The following is an 11,513-nucleotide window of genomic DNA, read 5'->3' on the forward strand; positions in this document are numbered from 1 at the left end:
TTAAATCAATGGACTGTATTTCCAAAAATATCATAAAATTGAACCTTTGTACAAGTGTTTCCTAGAGAAAGGAGAAAAAAAAACCGTGTTGCCTGCGTAAAATAATAATAAAACCTTGGCATATTCTGTTAATTATAAATTACTATTGTAAATATTCTTATCAGAACCATATCTTTCAATATTTCTTAAACACTCCTCACAAATAGGTTGTAAATACCGCAAATTAAATAAGGGTTTACGATATTTTACGGCGGTGGTAAAAAATAAATAATTTAAAATTCATCCCTCCCCTTGCAATAACTCAAACGTAATGTATAAGAAAAAAAATAATCTGTGGAATTTCCTGCACGCGTCGATCAGATGTTTTGAGTTCTTTAAAACTTTATTTAAATGTAGCCTATTATTTTTTGTATACTCTTATTTTATATTACTTGTTAGCAATTCCAACAATAACCGTTAAGTTGGCTACATAAATCATACATCAGTTTTCCTGCGTGTACGCCATTACTCGCATTACAAGATGGCAAAATAAATATTTCATAATTACTTTGGTGCCATTTTATTGTTGAATCTTCAATACCAACCAGCCTCCACATAAAGAATGGTATTAAACATGGTCCTTCGAGCTTTTTGTTTTTCTAGTCGTAAATCGTAATTTTGTACGTAATTTGACTTTCTCAACCACTTGTAGGTGTGAAATCCACCTGCACGCCGTAGACCCATCGACGTATCAGGTGCTACCCGTGGAGAAAGTTCTTGAAACTATTGACTCCAAGTACGACGAGCTGAAGGACGTCTACCAGGAGTTTGGAGTCGAAACCCTCATTGCCGCCAGTTCTACTTCTAAAGGTATATTCTACAGAAACCTTATAGATAGATTACTAGACTGAATTAAAGAATTAGCAATGTACGGGAAAACGATATAGTTCACGTTACATTGCATTAAAGCATGTTTTGTATGATTTTTTATTTGTATTCAATGGAAAAATAATTAAACGAGCAGCATTACATATTGCACGTTGTATTATGTAATTTTGCATTATTTTGGCGCCATAAGTTTTATTTTTAACTAGTTATGGCGTCACTAATGTATGATTCATTTAATAATTTAATTTCGTCCCGAGTTATTGAAAATACATATTGGGCCAGAGTGGTGAAGTATTGCTCCATGCTGCTTTAAGGAATTGAACGCTATCGACGTCTTAATTTAAAAGCAGCCGTTCTACATTATAATATGAGATGGAATTTGTTCTTGTTCCAGCCCCTGATGCATTCGACCCCGCCCTGGCAGCGCTGATTGCCTTGCTCATTGTTTTATTCACTGGAATTGTAACTTTTATCGTCGTCTGTGCATGCCTCAAACATTGGTAAATATCTAGTTATCTTGCAAACGCAACAGTTTCGAGAGCAGTAAAGCTCTTTGAGAAAGTGTTCGTTTTTTTCACACCGTATATCACCAAATCACTTTAAATCCTCAATTTTACTGTATATTTTTCCTTTTTAACACTTTCACTGTTATGCGGAACCAACCAAAGCCATTTCAGGTTCTATGGACTTTTAAATGGAAGAGTTTTAAAATTTCACATATCGACCCCTCCTACGTAAAGGATCGTAAGTCGAAATTGCCAAGTTTACAGGGGAGTATTTTAAAGTTCTGAATTCACTCGGTACTCACATAGAGTGATCATCTAATAGATCATTATAGATCATCTAACCGATATCTAGAATTTTATAATATTCTATGTGATTAACGAGCTTTGCCGAATAAAACTGAAAAGTGCTAAAGTCACGTATTATGCTTATTTCAGTGAATTCAGAAGTTTAAAACGCTCCCCTGTAAACTTGGCACTTTCGACATACGATACTTTACGTAGGAGGGGTCGATATATTATTATGTGTAATTTGCCAACTCTTGAGAACACCGTGTGTATGTAGGCAAAATAAATCATTTAAAAAGGTTTAAACTTGATTATAAACGACTTTGTCAAGGACCCTAAAGATGATACAGAGATTAGTCAAGTAAGCCTTGTGTTTTTTAAAGACTGGCGTTTACATAAGCTATCTTCCAAACGTCAGAACCTTGTTATTCTTCAGGGTCATCGCAGCGCCTTCAATGCAATCCAGTAAAGGCGACAGTCTTGCTCGAAGGCGCATCCTCGAAGAGCTGAGCACCACTGAGAACCCACTGTGGCTGGAAACCAAACTCCGGCCTTATGAGGAGCAGGAGCTCACTATGAACGTGTTTGGAGATCAGGCTGAACCTAACAGTGAACCGGTATTGGTAAGACCTTAGACTTTAAAGTTTTATTAAAATAGCATTTTATGCAATCGTTGCATAATGAGGGTTCTTAAAGTCGTGAAGGTACGAGATTTAAGACCTAATTATAATAATGATTGCACACATAACTTTTTCTACGAGTAAATTAAAATAACGAAACACAACCAATATTTAATAGTAGTTTATGTGACAGTTATATGTATAATGAAAGGCATTAAAATACGAGTGTGGGTTTATATATTCCTAATTATGTACAGTTACACATACTGCTTTAACTATACACTGTAAGCTCTCTATGGTGTGTTCAGAAACTGCATGTTACGACTGGCGAAATGGCGGCAAATAAAAACTTTTCTCACGCATGTCACACAACCGTAGTTTTTATTTAATTCATAGACAAACGCCGGCGTCAACTATCATATCGTTCGATATCAAATAACGTGTGAAATTCGTCAATATTGTTTGCTATTGACATTACATTTCGAATGAAACTTCATCTCGACTGATATTAGAATTGAGGTCGAACAAAATTGTTTTGTTTTTCAGAGATGTTCAAAATATAAAATCGAATTTGATGTTATTATTAAGCAATAATAACATTTTCATTAATAAGAAATTTGTTCTAACAAAACAGATTATCTTTATGCTGGTCGTAATTTGCGGTTTTTGAACACATCATAGAAGGGTTGTGATGTGTGTGTAAATAAAGATTATTTGTTAACAATCCACGACAACAAACACAACGTTAACAACCGCTACAAAACAAAAAACCATAGAGATAGAATAGAAATAGCCAAGCACCACCCATAGTACTACAATTATTTCATTCAGCAATTAATTATATCTTATTTCTAGACTGACAATACGTACGCAACTATACAAGGCAACCGCGCGGTCGAGCGGTTTGGGGACTACGCCACTCTTGGGGGCGATTCTCCTACACCCTTAGAATCTGCCATGGGGTTCCAGGTAATCTATATATTGACGTCTAACACCTGTAACACTATGTTGTGTCTTTTAGGTAAAGTAGTATGCAGGCCAAATTAAGGACACAACACTCTATGGTGTAATCGTTAAGAGTGCACAGGCGATTATTTCATAAATATAAGAGATATTCAACTTTAAACTGATGTCGAAAGTACGTTACGTAATGAGTAAATGCTATAAATAAAGTAATAAAAGTAACTGAGTAAGAATAAAAATATAATGGCATAGTCACTTGTTTGGTCAAGTGTGAGTTGTCCATCATTATAATAATTTTTAATAATCATAAATTATAATTTTTGAAAATTATTAGCCAACCAACTCAGCCGTTCGAAAAAAAATAAAATAATAATAATAACGCACACACTCGACATAGCCCCGCACTAGGGAAACCCTGTGTTACGGGTGCCATTGACACACACATAGACAACCACAAATTACACCCAAACTCACGAGAGAAATAAATGTAGGCCATACAAATATTTCTCCCGGCCCGGGAATCGAACCTGGGACCTCTGCGTGTCAGTCCGGCATGGAACCGTTCGGCCACAGAGGCAGTTAAAAAATCATAGATGACACACATTTAAATCAAAGTAAGTGTACCTTCCATCGCAAATACGTTGCCGGTCATAGTCAAAGTCAAATAATAATTTATTTCATAGGTTTTACCGGCGTAATTTTTTAAGCTACTGCTCGTTCATTGTGCCGACTTTCCTGAGAAGAACGAGCTAGTGAATGCTCTTTTCAAATAAACTTAAATGCTATGGAATACACTTTAAATGATATTTGTCTGGAATCTAGACTCATGTCGTCTTGTCATACATCTTTATCTAACAAGTAGTCATCAATTTTGTAATATGACTTTCAACACCTATACATAATTTTGATGTAAGTTTTAAATTTCGGAAATGATATTCTTAATATTATGCTCCGGAATCTTATTGTAAAAACGTATACAGTTCCCCATAAAAAATCGCTTACCTTAAACGAAATCGTGGTACCATGAGTTTGGACTTAGTTCTACGGTTCATAGAACTTAAAGTTTAATCTCCTGTTATTGTAATTGCAAAGATGCAAGGCACCTTATCTTTTAAATTTGTGCTGTAACGTGATTATTGTTCCAGGGCAGCACATTTAAGCCACCATCGCCTGATACGCCGGAGCCACCGCCGCGACCAACAGCAGGGTTAGGACAGCACTGATGGTATTTTTTTGTCCTTATACATCATGCTTTAAATCGAGTTTATGGCGAACGTTTACATGCTAGCTTGGCTTCATGTCAAATTATGAAAACATTAATTAAATGATTAACACTGTCGCGGACTGCATCAATGAGATTCGAGTGCTAATGAGTGACGTTGTAATTGAAGTGTACTTAACAGTAAGTATGCAAGTGTACAGTGTACACTGTTTAGATGAACTGTTAATTACCGGTTGTACAATGTACAGCTACGACCCAAACGGAAAACAAACAACAATGACAATAACAATGAAAAAGGCGCCAAAAACAAATTTTGAATTTTAATCTAAAACGAAACTTTATAAAATTTACTGCCTCTGTGGCAATTCAATTACTGAGCACAAGTTCATTTGAATTGTCAATTTTTGTAAGTTCATACATACATACACTGTATTTAGAACTATGTTTATGAAAAATACAAAGGCGAGACATAATTTTCGTTTTTCATTTGAATTTAATACAGACAATCATACACATAATTTAATATAAAATGTATATGAATAAAAATTTATTTCGATACTGGTAGATCAACTGTCAAAATACGAATAAAGAAGGCGACAACGCATTTAGTATTCATTTTTGGCAAAATTTTATTCTTTCACAATCTATCGATAAAACTATCGACAACAACTACATAACTATTTAAAATTTTATGAAAACTGGCAACCCTACAAATGTCATTTTCTTCAAAAAGACAGACTATATAATTGGCTGCTTGTGCCTTGCTCTCTCCCGGAAGCAGTATGTAATATATTTCTTTCTATATTTTTCAGGTATTCCATCTATAGTTCAAACAGGTATAGTTTTCCATTGATAGATATATCAAATTATGTAAATATACTACATTCCTAATTATGTTGACAATGTGTTATAGGATGAGTTCGACTTTAAGCATTTCGGTGTAGTGATTGTTTAACTATACTGTTTTAAATTTGATTTATTCGCGTTATTGCCATTGGCTGGAATTACAGTGACACTGGAATGAAGCTAGAAAAGAAAAGAAGAGCACCTTAATTCCATCATAGATGATCAATCGAAAATTCTACTCTAATCTGATATAGCAACTGGATCAATGCACTGTTTTTTTTTATATTAGTGCTTGTTATTTTCGTTTTCATTATTAACCGACTTGAAAAAAGGAGGAGGTTCTCAATTTGAGTGGTTTTTGTCCGCATGTTACGCGATTGCTTCGACATTTGTTAACCGATTTCGATGATTCTTGTTTTGTTAAAAACTGTGTACTTCAGCAGTTGTCCCATTCGCACCGCGAAGCTACCTCAGGAACCAACTCTGTTAGGCCTGTAGTTTGTCACGCGTGATGAAATTGAGCAAGCAATTTGTTTAAGCTCCTAGGCGATAATACGAGCAACGATTTCTTACCGCCACATTGCTATTGTCTTTTTTATATATCTGTCTTTTTATCATGGCAATATTTCTCAACAATCACTCACCAGTACTGCTTCATAAGACTGCATATTTTATAACTACGTTACCATACATCAATACTCAATAATACATTGACAACGTCATACGTTAATTTTTTAAACTAACTTCTAGGACATGGAAGTGTAAAATAATCTCGTTTGAGCCATTCCTTGAATTAATTTATTTATGAGGTTTAATAGTGTAATAATGATTATTAGATTAAGCTTCGATATTGGACGATGGTAATCATTATTTTCACAATTAAGTTTTTAAGGTTGAATGTTGTGAAAAGACGGGAATTCTTTTCAAACTTCCGACTAATGATGGTAAGAAGACTGAGGTCATATAGTGGTTTTGTTGGTATGGGATCATACATAGCCGTCGGAGAGTTGCTCGCACGTCAATGTGACGGCCGTATTATTTATTATAACTATGCTACAAGCTGCTTTGTTAAACACCTATTTCGGGGTATAAAAGTAGCTTGTTCGCCTTTATTATTATATATAAAAAGCTATGTGACCACTGTACTAGCATCTTAGAAGACTCATAATACCATGGATCGCTATGGCGTAACTACACTCCCGGACAAATAATTCGAGCCACCTTACATTTTTATTCTAAAAGGGAGAGAATATAATAGTTATTTGTTAAGCAAGACTGCAAAGTTATTAGAAACCTGAGCGAGGGAAGGATCCTAAGATTCAAGAATAGAATCCTGAGTGTAGTTAGTGTGGTAAAAAAAATATTCTTCTCATCGAAGAAAAAGTTTTACAAATTTAAATTTTCGACAAGGAGTTCTGGAAATGACGTTATCACCTCACTGGCTCGAAATTAATTTCTTTCTCGAATGCGTTTTTTGAAATTCGAACTTGAATCGTAAATCGAACTTGATTCGATTTTCTTTCGTTGAAAAAAAAAACATAATGACGCATTCAACTACGCAATTTGTCGCATATTATTAAATCCGTTAGTATATTTTATTCTTATTATTGTTGTTCAACTGTTTTTCTTCCATCTACCATTTTCCTCTCTGTAATGAGGTGAAAAGTTGTATGTTTTGCTCGGCAGAAAAGTTGTTTTGCGTCTCGTGTCTCGAAACTCTCGCTACGCTCTGGGGGCCTACCATAACCTTTCCAAAAACAATGTTATTTCAATGTAAGCTTACAGTAAGCTTGTTATAATATTACTCATATTCGTACCATGACAAACTTGTCTACCAAGAAATGTATTATTGCTAAAATGACTGAAAGAACCATTGACTTACAAGTAAATCGACGACGGGTCTAATACAAAAACCACGAAAAAAATGTCCCAAGTCAACCTATTTAAACGTAGTGACATGTAAAGGAATATGAAAAAGCTAAAACGTTGGATTTAAATTGTAATGTCATCGCAGTACTGTCTAATTTTGCTTGCTTCGCTGTCAGTCGAACAAACGAAGACTAAAGCGTGAATAACGCTCTGTATACGATTTTAACGCCCTATAAGTTCGGACACTTTTTAGCGCGGACCCGACGTCCATATAATTGTAAGTCAATGGAAAGAACGAATGATTTCCTAATATTGGCTATTACTTACTAAAAATAGGAAAGAAATAACGCTATATGAACTGTATAATGTCATCTATTTCTTTTTTGATGTTCCGAATCGTGTTATCGTAGTACAATGTTAAAGTACTTAATGTTATTTGCATTCAGAGAATTTTAACTGCCAAAAAAAGAAAAGTATGTAATAATGAAATCTATTAAAATTACGTTGTTTTCGATTATTATTCCGCATATTCATGAAGAAAAATAAATAAAACAAGCTGAGTCTTGATAGTCACGTTGTGAATTCGAAACTATAGTCTATTGTCATAATTTTACGAAATAAACATAGGGTTTTTGTGTTTTACGAGAAATTATTTCCTATGTGCTATTAAATTAAAAAAAAAAACAAAATATGGTAGAGGTATATGTAAATAAATAAGTTCGACTTCTAATTACAAATCAATATTAAGACAATAAAACGGAAAATAATATTGTTTCCATTGCATCCGTGTAACTATTTAAAGATTGCTAAATTTGACATAAAAGCAATATTACTTTAATGTTAAAGTCGTGTATAGTACGAACTGAGTGAATGAATAGTCACAAAGCTGCCAATAAAACATCATAGTTTTAACATTACAATAAGCTTACTTTAAGCTTACTTTTAGTCAGTGTAAGGTTAAAGTAATATTGTTTTAAGACGTTGTGGTAGGCCCCAGGATTCTATTTAATCTTAGATACCTTCACTTGTCCAGGTTTTAATACAAACACTCACGTCAAACAACAACAGTGTATCAGTTTCAAAATAGCGTAATAATTTCTAATCAATCAAACGTTTTTTGATCAAGCAAACTTTAGGCTTAGGCATTTAATGCGGAAAATACGAAATAAGTGACTCGAATTATGTATCCAGCAGTAGGTATATTATAATGAATCTCTTTTTTTTTAATTCATGTTTGTTTTTGTAACAAAAGGTTTCTAATTTATTTTAAAAAAAATCTATGCCATAAATTATAATACGAAATGTACAAAATTATTTCTACGTGTAACTATTTTAGTGAACGTAATAAAAATCCATTAGATTATATAATAGTAAATACTAAGTAGGTTTTATTAGTCACTTTGTAAATAAGTAAGCATTATTATATGATTTTTGTAACATTGAAATAAATTAAGAACGAGAATAAAATAAAACATGTTTCCAAATCTGATGTGTTTCTTTTTTCCTTACACACAACATCTACAGTTAAGGTCAAAATAATCTAAGGCTCGTATTCTAGAACTCTACTCAATGCTCAAGTCCGGATTTGAGTATGATTCAAAGCACTAGAAAACATACTCAAGTCCTTGCCACTAGGGTCGTATTTCCAGTCAAATCAAATCAAATCGTTTATTTCCATAAAGCATGGTGGTCATGATAATGATAACACAGTAATATATAAGTTCAAGCATGTTTCGCCCGAAGATAATTTAGGCATGCAAAATAAATGAAAAATAGGTCGTCACATGGTTACATTTACATTAAGTTATATATAATTAATTTAAATTCTTTTACATAAAAATTATTGTAGAAATTCCCTAATACTGTAATATACTTTATTCTTTAACAATTCATATAATTTAGTCTTAAATAATGTAATGGGCAAGTGTTTAGTGTCATTTGGTAATCTATTGTAAATTCTGACACACATACACAAACAATTTTGATTATATTTTTCTACCTTAGGTACGTCAAAAAAAATTAGTCTATTGGGATTTCTATAATTTCGATGGTTCACGTCAATACTCTTAATAAACAAATGTAAATTATTTTTCACAAAAATGCTGGCTTCATAAATATATAAGGCAGGCAGGGGTAATAAACAAAGATCTTTAAATATAGGTTTACAGGATTCAAGCTGAGTCCTACCAGTAATTGCACGTATACATTTTTTTGTGCTAATAACACTGTTTATATTCGTACCATTTCCCCAGATAAGAAGTCCATAACGTAGGGTCGAGACTACATATGCGTGATAAACTGTTAACGTGGTTGACATATTTGTTATATTACGCAAACATTTCAAGGCGAAGGCAAATTTGTTAATTCTTTCACAAACGTTTTCGATGTGAGATTTCCAATTTAATTGTTTATTAATGATTATACCTAAAAATTTGGTTTCGTTTAGCTCGTCAATATTCAATAAATCAGTGCTTGAAATCATACTCAAGTCTGCTCAAATCCTGACTTGAGCATTGAGCAGAGTTCTGGAATATGACCCTCAGACTCTATACAACCTCAAATGGCTTTGATTGAGTCCGTATAACAATGGAAGTGTTCAATCAACTACTTTGGGAAAAATATATAGAAAATTGAGGATTTACACTGATTGAAATTTTCACAAACAAAAAGCGAGCTTACCTCGAAGTTTTAGAAGAAAACCGCAGTATTCAGTAGGTGCCTACTTTAGATATACTAAAGTTTCTTTTTTGCTATTAACTGAACGTATATACGTGTTCTGTTTAGTGCAGTTAATAAAAAAAAATTGGTATAATGATATGTTAAGTACCTATTGAATACAGCGGTTTTCTTGTAAATTTTCGAGGTAAGCTTGTGTTTTCTTAACCGACTTCAAAGAAAGAAAGAGGTTATCAATTCAACTGTATGTTTTCTTTTTTTTTTGTATGTATGTTACGCGATAAGTGTGTGAGAGAAAAAGTATTCCACCGCTAAGGGTGGCAAACTTTGAGATCGGTTTTTTTAGTACCCTGTACTGATTGCGAAAATCTTCCACTAGTTTGTTAATATTATTATTACTATATATTGTCACAAAGATCGAACAAATACAAAAATTTCACCAGCGACTGTTGCCACAACGTTGATTGATGATCAAGCCAGCAGATTTTACATATTTCTCTTTGCTTGTTTCTCTATAGTGAATTTTTTAGGAATTGTATTTTCACGCCGTGTACATCCTCATATTATATATAACCAAAACCATTTGAATTGTACCGTCTCGTAAGCTAAACTATTTTGTTACGACCTTTACCAAACATGGCAACAGTAAAACCTGTCTAAACATTATTGAGGTTTCATCTGACGTAGTAGGTATTCTCCAACACCTCCCTCGTAACATTTATCCAGACGCTGCAAAGTTATTTGAAAGCTCTCTAAATATCGCATGACTTTACTTTTAAGGCATTCATCTAATAACATTACAGATGACGTCATGACTGCATGGAGATCCCCTATCGCCCGCAGTTTTACTGTGAGAAGGCGTTGGAATGCCATATTGTAGTCATCTGCTAGGACCTGGAATCAGACGTAAAAGATTAAAAAGATACTGAAGAAACCTGATTGCAAGAGCATATACTGGTCTACCAAATACCTATTCACTCTTATTTAAACAGGCTGGATTAGAATGCGCCTTTTAACCTCACCGGAACATGCTGACCTAGACAGTACCTTTTCACTCTCGTCGGAAAATGAATGAATGTACCTATTCATCGACGCCTGTTATTTCCCAACATTGAATTTGCCGGGGAACAAAAACCACAGGTAGATTTTGATTTTTATGATAATATGTGACCTCAAAAGAAGACACTACAAGACGCTTGCAGGCATTTGAGATGTGGTACTACAGTCGCATGTTGCGTATTTGTTGGACACAGAGGTTACGAACGAAGCCATGCTTCAGCGTGTTCATATGTCCCAGAAAATGATGCCATCTATCAAAAGGCGCAAAATAGATTATCGTGGTCACGTGATCAGGAACAATAGATACACGCTGCTACGGGTAATAATGGTGGGCAAAGTACAGGGAAAGAGACGTGCTGGGCGAAGAAAGAAATCGCGGCTGCGGAACATCCGGGAGTGGACCGGCATTGCCTCCGGTGAACAGCTGTTTCTGTTGGCTGCTGATAGAGACGGACACAGAACGCTGACGTACAACCTTCAGCATTGAAGAGGCACTCTAAGAAGAAGAAGAATGATATTATGTGAAGTGACAAGCATGTCGTTCGTCTGATGGTAAGAGCCACTCTCCCCATTACAGTTGTAGTACCACTCAGAGCTTTA

General features: G+C 34.2%; 1 protein-coding gene across 1 annotated transcript in view; it reads left to right on the top strand.

The window, feature by feature from the left end:
* The window catches only part of LOC113237831 (cadherin-87A-like), a 66,089-nt gene extending 59,189 nt beyond the window's left edge, over nucleotides 1–6,900 (top strand). The window contains exons 32-37 of the mRNA XM_026474514.1: nucleotides 692–849; nucleotides 1,262–1,367; nucleotides 2,095–2,281; nucleotides 3,134–3,247; nucleotides 4,387–4,466; nucleotides 5,276–6,900. Coding sequence (XP_026330299.1) covers nucleotides 692–849; nucleotides 1,262–1,367; nucleotides 2,095–2,281; nucleotides 3,134–3,247; nucleotides 4,387–4,464 — 643 coding nt within the window. The 3' untranslated portion in view covers nucleotides 4,465–4,466; nucleotides 5,276–6,900. The remainder of the gene's footprint in view (nucleotides 1–691; nucleotides 850–1,261; nucleotides 1,368–2,094; nucleotides 2,282–3,133; nucleotides 3,248–4,386; nucleotides 4,467–5,275) is intronic.
* Nucleotides 6,901–11,513: the final 4,613 nt, after the last annotated feature.

This window comes from Hyposmocoma kahamanoa, unplaced genomic scaffold (genome assembly GCF_003589595.1).
Source record: "Hyposmocoma kahamanoa isolate Upper Pololo Valley unplaced genomic scaffold, ASM358959v1 94, whole genome shotgun sequence".
In the NCBI taxonomy this organism is placed as follows: domain Eukaryota; kingdom Metazoa; phylum Arthropoda; class Insecta; order Lepidoptera; family Cosmopterigidae; genus Hyposmocoma; species Hyposmocoma kahamanoa.